The 20,924-nt window shown below is 38.9% G+C and overlaps 1 protein-coding gene across 1 annotated transcript in view; it reads right to left on the bottom strand.

The window, feature by feature from the left end:
- TMEM87B (transmembrane protein 87B) overlaps positions 1 to 20,924 on the bottom strand; it is a 69,200-nt gene that overhangs the window by 11,455 nt on the left and 36,821 nt on the right. The window contains exons 9-15 of the mRNA XM_011953087.1: positions 18,982 to 19,075; positions 16,574 to 16,645; positions 10,969 to 11,077; positions 10,828 to 10,886; positions 9,411 to 9,514; positions 7,421 to 7,494; positions 1,427 to 1,500 (exon numbers count right to left, since the gene is read on the bottom strand). Coding sequence (XP_011808477.1) covers positions 1,427 to 1,500; positions 7,421 to 7,494; positions 9,411 to 9,514; positions 10,828 to 10,886; positions 10,969 to 11,077; positions 16,574 to 16,645; positions 18,982 to 19,075 — 586 coding nt within the window. The remainder of the gene's footprint in view (positions 1 to 1,426; positions 1,501 to 7,420; positions 7,495 to 9,410; positions 9,515 to 10,827; positions 10,887 to 10,968; positions 11,078 to 16,573; positions 16,646 to 18,981; positions 19,076 to 20,924) is intronic.

Raw genomic sequence — 20,924 nt, forward strand, 5'->3', positions numbered from 1 at the left:
GGGGTTTTGTCATGTTGGCCAGGTTGGTCTCGAACTCCTGAGCTCAAGCAACCTGCCTGCCTCAGCCTCCCAAAGTGCTGCGATTACAGGCATTAGCCACGGTGCCTGACCTCAAATATTCTAACTTTAGAAAAGCCTATTTATTTGTATCACTCGTATTTATGCTCATCTCCCTACAGGAGGTAAGAAAAGGAAAGCAGGTCGGCTGAGGTAGCTATCTGTCTGTCTATCTTTATCTATCTATCTATCTATCTATCTATCTATCTATCTATCTATCTATCTATCCATCCATCCATCCTTTCTATCCATCCCTCCAATCTATTTTATCTATCTAATCTATCCTGTTTAGCTATCCATCTGTCTAATCTGTTAGAGAATTTGCCAAATCTAACAGATAAAAAAGTCTTCACATATTATCTATCCTGTCAGAACTTATATATGCATACATAAATTTTTTACATAGTATTAACCACAGCACATATAGCTGTAAGAAATGTATAAAACTATATGACAGACATTTCCATTTTACATCGCTGTCTTCAAAAACATTCTTATGCATAAATAACATGCAGAAAATATTTTTTAGCTCATCTCTGCCCAATGTTTTACAATTTTATTCAAGCTTCCCACTTCAAATAAAAATCTGTTAATTTTGGTAACCATGTAGGTAACACATAAAGTTCTTTACCAACAAATATCAAATGTTATTTAAAATGGCTTCAAAAATCACTTTCATATGCTGAAAAGTTAACACAAGCTTTTATTGGAACAAAGCTTTCCCATCTCAAAAGTGCAGATGAACAGCCTATGGAATCTTTTCGAAAAGCAGATTCCAATTCAGGAGCGTCTAGGGTAGGCCTGAGACTCTGTATCCCTAACAAGTTCCCAGATGGGCCAGGCACAGTGGCTCACGCCTGTAATCCCAGCAGTTTGCGGGGGCTGAGGCGGGCGGATCACAAGTTAGGAGATGTAGACCATCCTCGCTAACATGGCGAAACTCCGCCTCTACTAAAAATACAAAAAGAATTAGCCGGGCGTGGTGGCAGGTGCCTGTAGTCCCAGCTACTCGGGAGGCTGAGGCAGGAGAATGGTGTGAACCCGGGAGCTTGCAGTGAGCCGATATTGCACCACTGCACTCCAGCCTGGGTGACAGAGCGAGACTCCGTCTCAAACAAACAAAAAAGTTCCCAGATGATGCTCATGCTGCTGGCCTAGGAACAGCAGGTAAGAAGTGAGATCTACAACGAAGGTATTTCAGTGATAGACAACCAGGATTGCTACCTGGCAACGCTAATTTTTGTAACAACAAAAAAACCTTAGTAAAAACTGTTCTTCTGAGAGTCAATGAATATGACACTCGTATAGCTCTCTACAGTAGTGAAGACTAAGGAAGACTAAGATTGTACTAAATATATACCATACTCACAAAGTTCTCAGAAGTGGCAGGCTTAGCTGTTCCATTGGAAACTGATTTTGAGGCTCTTAATTTTATTCCTTCGGCTACGAGAGACATTATAAACATATATATAAAACCACAAAATATTTTCCTTTAGAAATTTAATAACCTAATAAGAAAAAAAATTACATCTTTTTAGAAATGGAGGGTTAATAACGGAAACTTTAGGCAGAATGCTGGATTTACCATTTGGGAATGTAGGAAAGATATACGAAAAAAGTTCACAGATTTTTGAAAATTATTTGTCAGAACCACCAGGTTCTCAAGTTTCTTGTTTGAATACTAGTTTTAGAGGAGTTTAAACAAACAAGTATACATGCATACATATTTCCTTAATTACAATTATTTTAAAGTTTATGGATTTAAAAATCTTCAGGATTCATGGTATATTCAAGAACAAAACACATCTTTGGGTATGCTTTACATCCCTGATGTACAAATTTTGAAATGCGTGTATGGCATAAAGAAGATTGGAAAGAACAAGATTTCTGCCGGGTGCGGTGGCTCAAGCCTGTAATCCCAGCACTTTGGGAGGCCGAGACGGGAGGATCACGAGGTCAGGAGATTGAGACCATCCTGGCTAACACGGTGAAACCCTGTCTCTACTAAAAAATACAAAAACAGAAACTAGCCGGGAGAGGTGTCGGGCGCCTGTAGTCCCAGCTACTCAGGAGGCTGAGGCAGGAGAATGGCCTAAACCCGGGAGGCGGAGCTTGCAGTGAGCTGAGATCAAGCCACTGCACTCCAGCCTGGGCGACAGAGCGAGACTCTGTCTAAAAAAAAAAAAAAAGAACAAGATTTCTTTCCTATTTGACCAAGGCTCTTCTGTATGTTTGCAGTTTCAATGGAGCAAAGGCTAAGTGCCTGCATCCTGGAACTAGACTGCCTCACTGGAATCCTGGGCGAAACAATTTCCTGTGACTTAGTGTTTCTGACTATAAACTGGAGATAATAATTTCTACCTCATAGAGTTCTAGTGACCACTGAACAAGTCAGCACATATAAAATGCCTGACACGCTATCTATGCTCAGTAAAGTAGTCACTTTTGTTATTACACTCATTTGCAAATATTGCTTCTCCATAAACTAGGACAATTATAAGCTGTTGTAAAAAATAAAAATGAGGTTCCTCAACCCAAAAATCTTTTCCTGGGATGTTTGAAACCCCAACCTTTCTCTTAGAAGGGGAATACGGTGATTTTTAAACACTGAAGTGTGCATATATATATATACACATATATATATATTACAAATTTTAAGTGTACAGTCTGAAGAAACCTGACAAATATATACACTTGAGTAACTGCCATGCTAATCAATACAGTTAACATTTCCATTATCACGGAAGGTTCTTTAGGTTCCTTTCCAGTCAATCCCTACCTCACCAAAAGCAACCACTGCTCTGATTCAGATAATCATCATAGTTTGTTTTCCAGAACTTCATTTATAGAACCACAGTATATAGAGTCTACATACTTTTGTATTTGGCTACTTTTATGCAACATAAACATTTTTGAGATTTAGTCATGTTATAGAGTGTTGGTTACTTTTTATTACTGAAAAGTATTCCATTGTATGGATATACCACAATTTATCTTTTCACCTGTTCATAGATAATTGTGTTATTTCCAGTTTGGGACTATTAAGAATAAAGCTGCTGTAAACATTATTGTGTTTCTGTAGGCATCTGCTTCATTTTTCTGGCTAAAAACCTTAAGAGTGGAACAGCTGGACTGTATGGTAGGTATATACTTAACTTTGTAAGAAGCTGTCACATTGCTTTCTAAAGAGGTCGTGCTATTTTACATTCCTTCAAGTACTGTATGAGAGAGCCAGCTGTTCCACATCCTCTCCAATAGTTCATGCTATCAGACTTTTTTTATCTTTTTTTTTTTTGGAGAGACAGTCTCATTCTATCACCTAGGCTGGAGTACAATGGTGTCCTCACTATCTCCTGGGTTTAAGCGATTCTCCTGCCTCAGCCTCCCACGTAGCTGGAATTACAGGTGTGCACCACCACGCCCAGCTAATTTTTGTATTTTCAGTAGAGGCGGGGTTTTGTCATGTTGGCCAGGTTGGTCTCGAACTCCTGACCTCAGGTGATCCACCCACCTCGGCCTCCCAAAGTGCTGGGATTACAGGTATGAGCCACCACGCCCGGTGCTATTAGACTTTTTAATTTTAACCATGCTAGCAGATGTGTGGTAGCAGCTCATTATGGTCTTAATTTGCATTTCCCTGATGACTGATTATATTGAGCACCTTTTAATGGGTTTATTGGCCATTCCTATGTCTTCCTTGAAGTGTCTACACAAGTCTTCTGCTCATTTTTTGCAACATAGGTTATCATTTATTGATTTACAGGAATTCCACTTATATTCTGGATGTAAGTCCTTTGTCAGATATGTATGTATTGAGAATATTTTGTCTCCCGCTGTAGCTAGCCTTATTTTCTTAAATTCTTCCTGATGAGCACAGATTTTTAATATTTATAAAGTCTCATTTTTTAATTTAATGGTTACTGTTTTTTGTGTCCTAAGAAATTGGCCCATCCAGCATCATTAAAATATTTTCCCGTTTTCTTCTAGAAGAGTAACAGTTGAAGCTTTTCCATTAGGTACCTGTAATCCATCTTGAATTAATGATTGTGAGATGTGCAGCAAAAGTCTAGATGATTTTTTTTCTACACATTTATCCAGTTGTTCCAGTACTATTTATTAAAAAGACTATCCTTTCTTCATGTAAGCCTTGGTGCCTTTGTCAAAAATCAACTGACCACATGTGCATGGGTTTATTCCTGGACTCTATTTTACTACCTTGATGGATTTCTCTATCCTTATGTCAATACCACACTGTCTGGATTGCTGTAAACTGAAATAATTATGTCTTGAAATCACTATAAATCAACTAATTTTATTTTATTGAGAGATAATTCACATACCATATTGAAGTACAGTTAGATTTTGAGATATTCACAGAGATTTGAGATATTCACCACCATCCAATTTAGGGAAATTTTCATCACCACACAAAGAAACCCCAAACCCATTAGCAGTCAGTCCCTACTTTCCCCCTCCTCTAACCTCTGACAAACACTGATCTACTTTTCGCCTCTATGGACTTGTCTATTCTGGACCTTTCATATAAACAAAATTATACAGTATGTGGTCTTTTGTGATTGGCTTCTTTCACTTAACATAATGTTTTCAAGGTTCATCCATGTTGTAACTACAAGAATGTTAAGGATCTTCTAGGTCTTTAGCTTTTCCATATACATTTTAGAAGCAACTTTTAGTATTTTTTTAAAGTCAACTAGAATTATAATTGGGATTGCACTGAATCTATTTATCAGACTGGGAAACTGACAGCTTAATACTGAGAGTTCCAATTCAGAGACATGTTCTATCTCTACATTTACTTATTCTAAAAATTATCTCTGCATTGTTTTATAGTCTTCATTGCAGAGGTTTTACACATTTTTGATTAAACTTATTCTAAGTATTTTATTTTCGAAGGTATGGTAAATAACATTTTAAACTTCACCTTCAATTGCTTTCAGTTAATATGCAGAAAAACAATTGATTTCTGTACATTGGACCATACCCTATGACTGTCACAGTCACTTATTAGTTCTACTGTACTTTTTCTTTTCTGTAGACTCCTTGGGATTTTCCATACACAACCTTTTGCCTGCGAATAAACAGTTTTACTTCCTCCTTTCCACGTTCTTTTACATTCTTTGGAGTTCTGTTTTGCCTCTCTGCACTGGGTAGGACCTCCCAAACAATGCAGAATCAAAGTGGTATGTACATACCCTCATACTTTATCCCTAATCTTGAGAAGAAAGTGTTCACTATTTCACCATTAAATAGAATTTAACTGTGGAGTGTTTTCATACCATTTTAGAATTGGTTTGCTGAGGCTTCTGTTATTTGTACTCACTTGAGATACTTAAGTCATTTTTTTCTTCTTTCTTCTTTTATTTGCACTATTTTATTTATTTATTTATTTAGAGACAGAGTCTTGTTCTGTCGTCCAGGCTGGAGTGCAGTGGCTTGGCTCACTGCAAACTCTGCCTCCTGGGTTCATGTGATTCTCCTGTCTCCACCTCCTGAGTAGCTGGGATTATAGGCACACACCACCACGCCCGGATAATTTTTGTATTTTTAGTCAAGAGGGGGTTTTGCCATGTTGGCCAGGCTGGTCTCAAACTCCTGACCTCAGGTGATCTGCCTGCCTTGGTCTCCCAAAGTGCTGGGATTACAGGCGTGAGCCACAGCACCCAGTCTTATTTGTACTATTTTAATATGATGAATTATACTGAGTGATTTTCGGAATGTTAAAACAGCCTTGCAACCCTGGGATAAAGTCTACCGGATTATGATTGTCTTTCTGTTTTGCTAGATTTTATTTGCTAATATTTTTAAAGAATTTTTGTATGCCCAATCATTAATGATATATTGTTCTATAATTTTTGGTCTATAATTTTTTCTTGTAATGTCTGTTAGACTTTGACACTTCAGTTGTATTGGCCTTTTAAGTACTCCCACCTCTTTCACATTCTAAAGATTTCGTGTAAAATTAGAATATTTCTTCCTTAAGTATTTGAAAGAACTCACTAGTGAATCCATTTGGGCCTGGTACTTTATAGGAAGATTTTAAAATAAAATAAATTATAATAGATCAGAGCTATTCAGACTTAGTGGCACAGGGTTAGAAGTAAGATTGGGTTGTTATATGTATTTTTCAATGAACTTGTCTGCGTCATCCAGATTGCCCAATTTATTACTATAAAGTTGTTCATAATATTCCCTTATTTACCTTTTTTACCATAGTAATGTCCTCTCTATCATTTCCAACATTAGAAGTTTGTCTTACTGTACTACAGTTGACCTTTGAATAATATGGGTTTGAACTGCTCAGGTCCACCTACATGCAAGTTTTTTTCAATAAAAGTTACACCATATATGTCTGCCTTTCCTGCCTCCCCTTTCCTTCTACCTAGTAACATTTACTTTGCTCTACCTACTTTATTGTAAGAATACAGTATAAAACACATATAACATACAAAATATGTGATAACTATGTTAACGGTAAGGCTTCTGGTCAACAGTTGGCTATCAGCAGTGAAGTTTGGGAGAGTCAACAGTTATAAGCAGATGTGGGACTGCTCAGGAGGCTGGCGCCCCTAACCCTACATTGTTCAAGGGTCCACTGTAGTTTCTCTTTATTTCTGGTTTAGTGTAGCTAGAGGTTGAGCCACTCTTCGCTAATCTTTTCAAAGTAATTACTTTCAGATTTGATGATTTTTTTCTATTTATTTTCCTGTTTTCTATTTCATTGATGTATTAGAGAACCAAAACAAAAAGTGAAAAAGAATGTTACTAAGAGAAGCAAAAGTAAAAGGACAAAAAAATGAAATAAAGATAAAATTACCCTCAACATCTGAGTTACTTATTGATGTTGCCTTAACAGATGCTTAATTAGATTATAATAAAATTAATAAAATGATAAAATGCTACGTAGAATAGAAAGAATGAAAATATCATTAAAACTAAGTAGAAATGCTTTGAGTATGACCAGAAATTACAGGTGTGCATACTTTAAAAAGATCAAAAAGATACAGCTCAAAGAAACTTAGCAATCAAGATGAACATTATTTAGCAGCCAAGCACAATATACATCAAACCATTCTTATGAAAAACAATGTAACCATTTCAACATTTTATGAAATGAGTAACAAGCTCAACCGAGTAACAAAAGCTCAAACTACAAGTCTTGAAAATTTCATCACTGACCTTTCTTTTTGTTACTGTCTACCAAAACAAGGTTTCTGAAGATAAAAGTTTTGAAAATATTTTACAGGAAGAAAACAATGTAGGTGACCATGCATCACAGGTAAAGGTACAATATTTCTGTTACAATATGTACAATGGTCATTTAAAAAGAAAACATATTACTCACTTAAATTTTCAGAAGTTACCATGAATTCCTCAATTTCATCATCAGAATCATCTATTAAGGGCATGAAGGCATATCTATAGCAAAAACAAGGAGTAGTTTTATTAATATGTTTAAACTTGTTCAATTTTCAGTTTATATCTAAAAGCCATTGTATAAAAAATCTACATTTAAAAATTTTCTTATACTTTGAAATAATGAAAAAGTAATTATTTTACTTTCAAATTAGCTAAAATCATTATGAAGAAATTGTGAAACTGGAGCTCTCAAACCCTGTTTGTAAAAGCCTAAGTGGGTAAAATCTTTCTGCAAAGCAATTTTGCAGTATTTAATGTTGAGGGAAGGGAACTTTCTGCTGTTTCTTTCTCCATGTCAGGTTTACCTCTCTGCCCACCTCTTGTCAGTTTATTCCCTAAAAAAAGAAAAGTTGCCAATCTGATTGGCGAAAATAAAGCCCACTGAATGGGCCACATTTCCTATGTGATAAGATCAAAATACTGCTGATAAAGCATGAATCAAGACAACCTCTCTGGAGGGTCATTTGGTAATAGCCATTAAAGTAAAAATTCATTTACCTTACATTACACTAACAAAAGTTTGCCAAGATGATGTCCAACAGCATTCTGAAAACATTATTAATAGCAAAAATCTATTTTTTAAACAAAATGTCTAATAACCAGGGACTGCTTATATAAATTATATTACATTCATGTTATGAAATGCCATTAAGCCTTTAAAAGTAACGTGGTAGATCTATATATGCTGATATGGAAAGACAGATTTTTTTTCTTTTTTGAGACAGTGTCTGGCTCTGTTGCCCAAAATGGAGTGCAGTAGCAGTGGCAAGATCTCAGTTCACTGCAACCTCCACCTCCTGGGCTCAGGCCATCCTCCCACCTCAGCCTCCCAAGTAGGTGGGAGTACAGGCACATACCACCACACCCAGATAATTTTTGTGTTGTTTTTGCAGAGACGGGGTTTCGCCTTGTTGCCCAGGCTGGTCTCGAATTCCTGGGCTCAAGTGATACACCCACCTTGGTCTCCCAAAGTGCTGGGATGATAGGCGTGACCTTAAACAGGAAGGTACATAACAGTATGTATATGTATATGTATATGTATATGTATATGTATATGTATGTGTATGTGTGTGTGTGTATATATATGTATTACTGTATAATTTTAAAAAGGACAGGAAAAACACACACTGATACAGGTTAAGTAGCCTTTATGCAAAATGCTTGAGACCAGAAGTGTTTTGAGTTTTGGATGTTTTAGATTTTGGAATATTTGCATTATCCTTACCAGTTGAGCATCCCAAATCTGAACATCTGAAAATCTGAAATTCAAAATGTTCCAGTGAGCACTTCCTTTGAGTATCCTGTTCGTACTCAAAAAGTTTTGGATTTTGGAGCATTCTGGATTTGGGATGTTGAATCTGTACATACTTTTTGATTTTTTCCTAAAGGTTGGACAAGAACTTAAGTTCTTTCCTTGGGGCAAAGGGATAAAGCAAGGAAGCTGAGGCTTCCCATCACATGCAGTCTCAAGTACAACTTTCTGAACTTGACACTGAAGTCTTTTGTCATTTTGGTCATACTTATCCCTTCCAGCTTGATCTCCCTCCAATAGAAGTATGCGGTATTAACCAAACTGCCTGTCTCACTGGCCTCCAAAGTATCTCATGTCTTTCCCACTACCCCCAGAAAATGGACATACTTTCCCAGTTCAGTCATTCACTATCCTATTCCTTTCCTCAAGGTGTAATATAAGCACTGTCTTTTCAGGAAGTCTTCCTCAACCCTCTTCCATCTTCCCCTGGACTAGTCTATACGTCTCTTTTTTCACTGTCTTGCATTTGTTTTGCTTATCTCCCTACTTGACTGTATACTCCTTAAAAGCAAGGACTACTCCCCCGGTTTCTATAAATGTGTTCTTGACACTAAGAAAGTGATCAACAAATCCTTGCCGACCTGAAATGTCCTATGTTAGGTACCTCTGATTGTTTGCTGATGGTCTCCACAAAAACATGATTACAATAAGGATAAGAGAAAAAAGGAAGCTCCAAAACGCATCGTCAACCCAGCGTTCCATCCAATCCTAAAATAAGGACAATTAAAGCATGAAAAGTTAATTTTCTGATAAGTATATAGGTTTCCCATTCAAATCATGTGCAATGACAAGTACTAATGAAATCTCTCCAACCAGTATAAGTCTTCCAAACAAACAAGAATATATTTTTTCAATAAACCTATATTGTTCAAAATGTTTCTAAAGGGCTTTTTAATGTTACAAATATTCCCTGCCATAAAATTTTGGGGTTAACAGAAAGATTTCAAAATCGAAAAATGCAAAACATATACTTAGGATTTCAAGTGGCAAATACTAAGGTCAGAAGGCCCAGCCTCTTCTTTTATCATATTGCCTCTAAGGCAGCAAAAGCTCTGGATTATCAGAGGGCTTTTTGTGATTATTTATGTAGCACTAGAGACTAGCTCCAAATCTCAAGAAATCCCCAAAAGAGGATCTTTCATATTCTAAGTCTAAGAAATATATCTTCTTTCAACATGAAAACCCATAGAAAACATGGCTTGACTCAGGCGGCTGAGGCAGAGAATTGCTTGAACCCGGGAGTCGGAGGTTGCAGTGAGCTGAGATCGCGTCACTGCACTCCAGACTGGGTGACAGAGCCAGACTCGTCTCAAAAAAAAAGAAAGCATCACTCGAATACCCATACTGAATACACGATCCTAGAAACATGACAATCTTAAGATGTCCAGTCCTATCCAGATGCAAACCACTCAATTTCATGGTGTGCAGGAAGAAAAGGATTCCTCTTAAGGTATATAGGAAGAGAATTTATTTTCAAAATATATTTTAAAAAACTTGAGAAAAAGGCATAATGGGAAAAGGAGATTTAGGAGGAACTTTTTCAGACTCACTTGGAGAGTTAAAAGTGGGTTTGTTTTTTTTTTTTGAGACGGAGTGTCCCTGTGCCGCCCAGGCTGGAGTGCAGTGGCGCAATCTCGGCTCACTGCAAGCTCTGCCTCCCGGGTTCACACCATTCTCCTGCCTCAGCCTCCCGAGTAGCTGGGACTACAGGCACTGCCACCACGCCCGGCTAATTTTTTGTATTTTTAGTAGAGACGGGGTTTCACTGTGTTAGCCAGGATGGTCTCGATCTCCTGACCTCGTGATCCGCCCACCTTGGCCTCCCAAAGTGCTGAGATTACAGGCATGAGCCACCGCACCCGGCCAAAAGTTTTTATAACTCTGTAAAAAAATAGTTCAAAGTAAAAAGAAAATCTCCATTAAAATCACCTCTATTTGCAAGCATAAACTAAATTCTTCAAAATTCTACAAAATAGTATAAATAAAAATAACAACTGTTTAAATAGGAAGGTTATACTTACTGACTGGCATTTTGCAATTCGAAATGTCTTAGTTGTCCACCCCATAAACACTATAGAAGCTGAAACACACACACAAAGTCACCTTTGAAGGAATATAACAATACTATGATAATTTACTATAAGAAAAATTAAATAGCTTACCCAGCACAGCAAAGATCAGAGTATTTTTAAAGTGTCTATATAATGAAAATTTCACAGTGTTCTTTCTTAGCCTTAGAGTCTTCATAGTTTGTGCCAAACTAATAAAAATGTGAAAAGGTTAAGGAAAAACATTCCAAGTAATAATAAACGGCTTAAAAAAAAACAAAAACAAAAAGAATCTTCTACTATGTTTCCAAAGTCAGTACTGCTAAATACAGTTCCTAAAATTTGAAGCTAATGAAAACACAGAAAACGTTATCTTGGCCAATATTGTACAATCATTATACTTTATCACAACTTTTCTCTTACACTTTACCATTGTCTGAACTAAGAAAACAAACTCCAAGGAAAAAGCACGGAAGACCCATGATGTATTCCACCAATGCCACGCACCCGCAACACTGGATAGAGCAGTGCACATGCTAAAACCCCTCCCAGTGAGACACTCTTTACAGATCACATTGTGACAGGCCATTTGGCTTGTGCTTTTCTGGCTCTATTTCTTTCTTATTTTGTTCTTTCTAGTCTATTCTCATTTTATTCTTTGAATAACCATAATTAAGAAGTTAGGTCATCTACCAATTCCATTTTATAAATTTATAAATTTATAAAACTGAAAAACATCAGATAAAACAAATCCGGACTTAGCTAAGGGCTTTATTTGAAAGACCACTGCAATAGGGGAGGATTATTGCAACAGGAAGAATACTACGACTGTAAGATCTACAAGAGTCTCAGAGGTCAGGCAGAAAAGGGTTTTTCTTTTATAGAGCAAGCAAACAAGGCTAGAAAGCAGTAGGTGTGGGGAGTGAGTGGTGGGACTAGACACATTGATCAGGGAATGTCTTTTCTTGAGGCCTGCAGATTCTCAGGAGGGCTGTGTGTTGGCTCAGGCTGACAGTGCGTCAACGTTTATGGCCTGGAGGAAGAATACTTACAGTTTGGTTCAGTCACTGTTTTGTTCAGATCGATCAGTGGATATAAAGAGTTCATCTAATCATTCATGATGCAAGGAATGGGAAATCGGAGGGTCTGTGCCCGGCCTTGTCACAGGTAGACAAAGGGGGCCTCCAGGAGTCTTATCTAAGTCCAGTGGGGAAGGGGGTTCTCTGCGGTAAGTCTTTTCTCAGAACACAAATAGGGAAGGGAGTTTGGAGGGGGGGGTGTCTTAAGCTTGGCTATTTTCCAGGAGCACAGGGCTCAGGTAAAGTTCAACATTGCCAAGGACGAAGAAGCAAAAAGAGACTTTTCCACTGACTCCTCAGCAGTGAAACAGAATTCAAGTCAGCTCTCTCTGCTCTTAAATGAGAATTCCTTCCTTTGGAGCAGACCAACAAGCTCGTTTATGAACCAAACACTAAAAATAACAGCGCTGAGCAACAGAATGGATGTGGCAAGTTTTAAAAATTGTAAATGTCATTAATGAAAAACTTCATTTTAGTACTGAAGCTACTTTAGTACTTTAGTACAAAACTGCTTTTTAATCTTCTAAATAACCAACAAATTACAAAAGAGGATCAATTTCTAAAGTAATACAATACAATCAATTCAGGTTACTATGAGAAACTTTAAAAATGCAAATATACTTTATTCCTTAAATACATCAAAACATATACTTTTAAAAATTCTTGACTAAAACCAAATTTCTAGGATTAAAAAAAAATCTGGTCTGGTTTAATAATTAAAAAAAAAATGTTTCTAAGCTAAGGAATAAAAAGCAAATTCGAAATTGCCTAAGCCTCCACTTACCAAGACACTGTTAAATTTAGGTAAAGTGTAAATATTCCTGCCATGGAAGGAAAGTAGTCATGAAAGCAAATAGCCCTTCTGATCTTGAAGTGAGAGCGCTGCTGTGGTAGGAAAAGGATATCCACCAGCACAAGCCAGAGTCAAGGAGAGAGAGGGGCAGGCTGGCCAGAAGAACAAGATCAGAATCACGCGCCTGCAGCAAAACAGCAAAAAAAAAAAAAAAGAAAAGAGAAACAAGAAGAAAAAAAAGGGGAGGAAGGGCCACAGGAGAAAGGCTAAGGCTACGGCTTTTGAATTTTTCAACCTATTTTTCTCCCTATGACTTCAGAATTAGATTCTTATAGGATTGGTTATGTTAAGTTCACCAGAATCAAAGGAAGCAGGGTCATTTTCCAAAGCACTCAATTGTATATGTATTTAGTTCTGCTTTTTTTCCTTGTCATTTATATCATTTAGGAAATCTGCTATCTTTCTGTATAGAGAAAGTAGACGTTTCATTTTAGTGATAAAAATTACCAAACAGCAATCTGAAAGCAGACTTCACAAATTCAGGCTCATGCAGAAATAGATACTAGACTTCCCTTGTCTCACCATGAAACACTAAACAAGATCTTTTACATTCTAGATTTGACTATTTCTTGAAACATTTTCATTACAAATATTCATAATTAAGCAAACTAAGTCTTTCACCTGTTTTCCTTATTTTCCTACCCCAATCTGGCTAATCAGATACTGGAATATGTGAAAGTCAATGGTGTCCATAAAGGTAATAAATTACCCTCATTCAAATCCAGATGGATTAGAACCGTTAGAGCTGCTTTTCTTTGGAATTTTCTGCCAAGTTGCATTACTGAGTGTTTTTCCCAATGAACTACCTTGTGGACAGTTAAGAACAAGAAATTGGCAGGGCACGGTGGCTCATGCCTGTAATCCCAGCATTTTGGGAGGCTGAGGCAGGCGGATCATGAGGTCAAGAGATCAAGACCGTCCTGGCCAACATGGTGAAATCCCGTCTCTACTAAAAATACAAAAAATTAGCTGGGCATGGTGGCACGCGCCTGTAGTCCCAGCTACTCTGGAGGCTGAGGCAGGAGAATCGCTTGAACCTGGGAGGTGGAGGTTGCAGTGAGTTGAGATCGCGCCACTGCACTCCAGCCTGGCGACAGAGCGAGACTCTGTCCAAAAAAAAAAAAAAAAAAAGAACAAGAAATCTTTGAAATAAATACCTATAAATTGCCAGAAAAGAGAGTTATTTTTTAGAAAAACACAGTCTGCAGCTTAACTAATTGAATGAAGGACCATACTCCCTAACTTGTTAACGTTCCAGACATACACAGCTTTTAGAAACAAGACAATTCTAGGCCGGGCGCGGTGGCTCAAGCCTGTAATCCCAGCACTTTGGGAGGCCGAGACGGGCGGATCACGAGGTCAGGAGATCAAGACCATCCTGGCTAACGTGAAACCCCGTCTCTACTAAAAAATACAAAAAACTAGCCGGGCGAGGTGGCGGGCGCCTGTAGTCCCAGCTACTCGGGAGGCTGAGGCAGGAGAATGGCATAAACCTGGGAGGCGGAGCTTGCAGTGAGCTGAGATCCGGCCACTGCACTCCAGCCCGGGCGACAGAGTGAGACTCCGTCTCAAAAAAAAAAGAAACAAGACGATTCTAAATTGAATAGATATCATCAGCTCATTTTCTAAACACACAATGCCAGAAAATAAGACACTAAGGTCTAAAGATAATCTGAGGTCAACAGGCAGGTTCATCTCCACTGTAATTCTGCCTATCCCTATGCAAGTCATGTTTATACCTCCTGCCCATTCTCAAGGCAGGAGGGCCCCCCTAACAAGCAGTCCTGTAGGACCTACAGCCTTTGTGGTGATTATTCCTACTGGAACACTGCTCACATGTAGAACTGAGGAACAGACATCACATTTTCAGCAAATGAATGTCTTTAATTTTTGTAATACAGAAAACATGAAAATGACACCAGAGGAAGATATTTATATCACTCTCTGAGAAAATCAGATTCATTTAACTATAATTTTATTCAACAAACTTGGATTCTAAACTAGTAGCTCTGAACAAAGTAGAATATGCTTTTTTAAATAAGTTCAGTCGGAAACAACTCTTTAAATCAGTTATTATTCCCTAAGTAGGCTCCTCAGACTCCTAAGATGTCCACAGATGTAATTTGGGGGTCTTTAACTGCCCTGTCATATGCAAAGCTCCTTGTGTGTGTCTGTGTTCTGTGGAGAGAGGCTCCACAGCTGTTAGCAGATTTTCCAAGGCATGTCTGATCCTAGTACCCAAACAAGGTTAAGAATCACTGCTTTGACGAGTAAGGATAATGAATTAGAAATTTTTGGTTTGTAGCACTCTTCATAGGCTTTTTAAGTTGGAAGTGTATTGAGAATTCACAAACAGGGAATTTAAAGAATAGGTAGACCTGGCTTAGAAAACAACCCACGAGGGGCTCAGAAAAGCCTATGAGGAGTGCTACATTTGCTAGCACACCTGAAAAATGGGAGACCTTCCTTCTAGGGCATAGTGATGAGATCCAACACATAGATGAGAAAATGGAAAAAGATACAAGAAAAACAATTTTTTAAAAAAACTGATGTCAAAAAGCTAAAAGACATAAGTATCAAAAACAGTGGAAACAAAGAACTTGGCAAAAAATGAAACCTATCTAACAGGAAAGCATTTCCAAGAGGACATAAATATAATAGAAACAGGTCCAAAGAATGTTCTGGGATATGCATAACCCTGCATTCCACTCTGGTCAGTCACATTTTCTCTTGAATTCCTCCCATTTCCACAAGTGCCCCCAAGGAGAAAAAAGCAATGGGGATTCCCCAGACTCAACTTGAGTCATCGAATCAGAGAAGACCCTCGAGGATCCAGTCCCTACTGCCTCTAAAACTTCTCCTGCAATATGGCTGCAGCCCCTAAACCTTCTCTGAACCTGCTTCTTCCACCCATTTCCAGCAAGTCTATCACGTGGGCTCTTCTTCCCATATCCCCTACCCTACTCTGACCCTCACCATCTCTTCTTTGGACCACTGCAAAGGCAAAGGAATACTGACTCACCTTCCTGCCTCTAGACTCTCCTTTCCCACGTCATCTTCTTCTGTCACCAGAGTTCTCACTGACACAGGTTTCATCACATTACTCACCTGTGCAGCTTCAATTCCTCTCCAGCCCCTGCCTCGGGAAGGCACTCAGCTCTTGAGCGTGCCCTGCCACCCTTCCCTGAACCACCTGCCAAGGCTCTCCCACGCACGTCCACCCACAGGCAGGCTTCCCTGGACATTCTGCCACTGTCCCCCGTTTCCCTGCTTCAACTATTTGCTCCCCTCCATTCTTCCTAGAATACCTCTTCCCTAATTACCTTCTTATTAATTGTAAACCCCTACTTGTCTTCCCAGTCTCAATTTAAATGCTGCCATCTCTTTTAAGGCCTTCCTGATTTTTATGCCAGCATTAACTTCTCTCTTCCCCTGTTGGCACAGCACCTCTCTAAGATGGCAACTACTACTGCTATATTGATGCTAGTTACGTATCTGTCTCCCCTACAAGACTGTGAATTCCTTAAATTTGGGGACATCTTTTTCACCTATGCCTCGTCAGTATGGGGCACGTACTGAGAATAAGCACTAACTGTATGCTAAACTGTATGGAAAAAATAAAGATATTCCTTGTTTGGGGAGTTGCTACTTTTTTGCCTTCAAGTGAACCCTCGTATTAGGGTAACAAAAATGCATAACTGTATTTCTTTCTATCATTATTACAAATTACATGTAATCTGATTTTAACAATACAACAAACTATTTTGAAGGACACAGTAAAGGATATGAACCACACAAAAATGGAGTCAATAACTGCTAAAATAATGTCATCAAGAACAACAGCTAAATGGTTAGAACCCTGAAAGATAAAAATAGGGGAAGAAATCTGAATGTAACAGTTTCATTGCACTATAGCAATTATCATTTGATGAAGAAATTATCATTTGATTCTTTAAATCAATTAATTCATCAAATTATCATTTGATGAAGAAAAATAATTTAGTTTATCTCATCGATTTACAAAGCCACATAAAAGATTTAATTTCCTAAGAGGATTATGTTTAAGCACATGGAAATGACCTGTTTTTTGATAGCAACAATTGCTAATTTATGTGATGATAGCAACATAAAACAGTATTACGTAATGGCAAATAAAAAGCGTCATGTCCCCAACCTCACTAACACCAGCCATTTCAATCTCTCTCCTCCATACCAAACCGACAGCCAGGGCTATTAATGAAATGAACTCCTGATCTTTTCTGACCGTGTTGTGAAGGGACACAAAAAACGTGAAGGAGGGATCCATGTTAGACATTTACTCTGACTAGTCATATTTAAAAGTCACTATCTAAGGTGTTGGCTATGTAAATTTTTTTTGTTTTTTTGAGACAGAGTTTTGTACTTGTCACCCAGGCTGGAGTGCAATGGCGCTATCTCAGCTCACTGCAACCTCTGCCTCCCAGGTTCAAGCCATTCTCCTGCTTCAGCCTCCTAAGTAGCTAGGATTACAGGTGTGTGCCACCAAGCTACGTACAATTTTAAAGGAATACAATATATATAGTGTATTTACATGTGGGATATTTATCTTTTTTATTTCTTTCTGGCAAATATTTATTTATTATTATTATTATTATATGAATGCAGAGTTCTTCATGATTATATATACAAAGGTGAAAATAAATATACTCAAAGACTAAAAGAGCTTCTAACACTGAATACAGGTGTATCAAAGACAACAGGGAGAAGAATGGGGCTTTTTAGCATTATTGGATAAATATTTATGATCTGCTTTATACAGCTAATCCAAAAGATATTTTAGGTAAAATGACAAAGGTCTTTGGATTAGGTAAGACATAATAAGCTTCTTATTCACTCAGTCCTCAATCATTTATTCAAAAAACTGAAGCAACCATGTGTGGTAACTCACATCTGTAATCCCAATACTTTGGGAGGCTGAGGTAAGAGGATCACTTGAGGCCAGCCAGGAACTCAAGACCAGCTTGGACAACATAGTGAGACCCTATCTCTACAAAAAACACAAAAATTAGCTGGGTGTGGTGGCCTGCACCTGTAGTCCCAGCTACTCAGGAGGCTGAGGTGGGAGGATTGCTTAAGCCTAGGAGCTGGAGGCTGCAGTGAGCCATGATCATGCCACTGCACCACTGCACCCCAGCCTGGGCAACAGAGCAAACCCTGTCTCCAAAACCAACCAACCAACCAACCAGACAACCAAACAAAAAACCACACAAAATAAAAGTAAAAAAACTGAAGCTAGAAATCTAGGGGTCTTTGCAGACATAAATACTGACACATCTCTAGAGAATAAAGTGCTGCTGCTCACATCCAGAGTCATCTTCCCCTTGAACATCACTTCCTCTTGGCTCTTTCAATGGTGGGGTCTACTGAATCCTCAAAATAGCTAGTCCCCAAGAGTCAGAAAAAATGAATAAACAAATGAGACTTAAAAGAGTGATGAATGGCCGGGCGCGGTGGCTCAAGCCTGTAATCCCAGCACTTTGGGAGGCCGAGACGGGCGGATCACGAGGTCAGGAGATCGAGACCATCCTGGCTAACACTGTGAAACCCCGTCTCTACTAAAAGATACAAAAAACTAGCCGGGCGAGGTGGCGGGCGCCTGTAGTCCCAGCTACTCGGGAGTCTGAGGCAGGAGAATGGCGTAAACCCGGGAGGCGGAGGTTGCAGTGAGCTGAGATCTGGCCACTGCACTCCAGCCCGGGCGACAGAGCAAGACTCCGTCTCAAAAAAAAAAAAAAAAAAAAAAAAAAAAGAGTGATGAAATGTACTGTATGTATACCTGAAGGGTGTAATTAACTTTCTGTTCACTGGATACATTTTAAAATCCAGGGTTAAGAATGACATTAAGGTATACCAGCTGCATAATGACAAAGACAAATGTTCTCTATGAAGAATAACCATGAACATTTCTGGGATGGGACTGATACCTGGGATGATATCAAGCGGTGCCTTCGCAATCAGTCATATCATCTCAAGAAGCACTCTGGCTAGCCTTTGCCTTTCAGGAAGTATTTTAAAAGGGAAACATTCCATAGAAGAAAACTTCATATTGTGCCTTTTTCACAAGTTTCTATCTAAAAATTCATCTCAGGAGATACAAAGTAAGACCACATTTCACAGCAATAACAAAAAGGGGTGGTAGAATTATGTAGTTTTTACCCCAATGACTCTCATCACGCCTTCAACAGCTGCAAAGATCAAGTAGAGAAGCCCCAGTCCGATCACCCGGTGCATGACTGTTCCCAAACGAGGCCTGGAATCAGGAAGAGGAAACAGAGAAAGAAGAAAGAGCATGGGTGAGTAAAATGCACCTGAGTACAGAAACTGGCACCATTTCCAATACCAGGAAGTCACTATCTAATCACATCACTCTGTTCCCAGCTCTGAGGTACTCTGTTTTAGGAAACAGGCCCAGGAACAAAGGGTCTCTTTCTCTAGGACCTGAAGCTATACTGATGCCTGTGAAGCAATATTTGCAGGCCACAAAGGTGTCAGAGGATTTTGCTGCTGAAATTCAAGCAATGGAATGAATATAATTCAGGTACTGTTTCTGTAGAATGGAAGAGTAGGTTTGATGAAATCTAGGAAGGTAAATGCCAACTTCTAAGTGCCACTGGTAGAGAGTCTAACTTAATTCTTCCCGAGCAGAGATAATTCACTTGTCTCATGACTTGGGCAGAGAAAGAGCAGGACATGAGGAGACGGAACTCCATGACCTCCTTTCTGATCACCAGCCCTCAACCAGAATAGGAGTGCTAACAGAATTTAATTTTCATTCCTTAAACTGAAAGAGTTAAAATTCCATTTTTGGGCCAGGCGCAGTGGCTCATGCCTATAATCTTAGCACCTTGGGAGGCCAAGGTACACAGATCACTTGAGCTCAGGAGTTTGCGACCAAACTGGCCAACATGGTGAAACCCCGTCTCTACTAAAAAATACAAAAAATTAGCCAGGGGTGGTGGCTCCTGCCTGTAGTGCCAGCTACTTGGGAGGCTGAGGCACGAGAATCGCTTGAACTTGGGAGGCAGAGGTTGCAGTGAGCCAAGATCGCACCACTGCACTCCAGCCTGAGCGACAGAGTGAGACTTTGTCTCCAAAAAACAAAAAAAAATTTTAAAAATACATTTTTGGCTCTTTCAAAATATAAATGAGTTGGGAAAATACAAAGATGGTGGTTTTTGCAATTAATAATTTAAAATAGAATAATTTCATAATATTTGCAAATCAGAATTTATTGCACATACATTTTAGGCTGTTCAAAACCCCCCCTCAGAGTAATCAGAAGAAAAAAACTGGTTTACGAAAAATATTTAAGATAGTCATTTCAAAACAAAATATAAGTAAAAAAATAAATGGTCATAGCTCATATTTAATTAAGACTACTTACCTAATCTAAGCAATCTAAATTCTGATTCATTATAACCAACTAACCAGAACCTCCAAATAACCAGAACTCACTTTATGAGTTGCTCTCACTTTATGAGTTGAGCCAAGCAAGCTAACAGTGAAGGGACTCATTTAAAAAGGGTTTGTGTCTATACTCATTCATTTAATCTTCTATTCCTTTCACAGTAACAACACTGCACCTGTTGGTATCTGATGTTCATAATCAGAGCTGTGAAAGGTACTGCAAGATTCCTCAACAAAAGGCCTTCGTTTCTTACACTGTACTAAGAACACAAAAGCGTTTGAGAAAGAATCTCCAGTAAAAGTTCAGGGGGATAAAGGCTTCCAGGCTAAAATCCTGCTAACTCCCCAACTCCCAGCTCACAAGCAAATGGGCACACACACAGGAGGAGAGCCTACGGGTGCGAGTCACAGAGCAGAGGCCTGAGCCTGGGCACCCGAGGGCCGGAGCTCAGGAACGCAGGAGGGTGCAGCAGAGGAGGCTGGGGAGGACTAGCCAGTGATGTGAGAGGATGGAAGATGAGCTCCCGGAAACCAGGCAAAGCTGGCACTCCTTAACTAAAGCTGCTCACGGGACAGCTGGACGAGGGCTGAGCAGGGCCATGTGATACGGCAGGAGAAGGTCATGGTGGCCTTGACGAGAGCAGTCTCAATAGAGCAATACTGGGGAGGCTGAGGTACAGACTACTCATGTG

This window comes from Colobus angolensis, unplaced genomic scaffold (assembly GCF_000951035.1).
Source record: "Colobus angolensis palliatus isolate OR3802 unplaced genomic scaffold, Cang.pa_1.0 Scaffold356, whole genome shotgun sequence".
NCBI lineage: Eukaryota > Metazoa > Chordata > Mammalia > Primates > Cercopithecidae > Colobus > Colobus angolensis.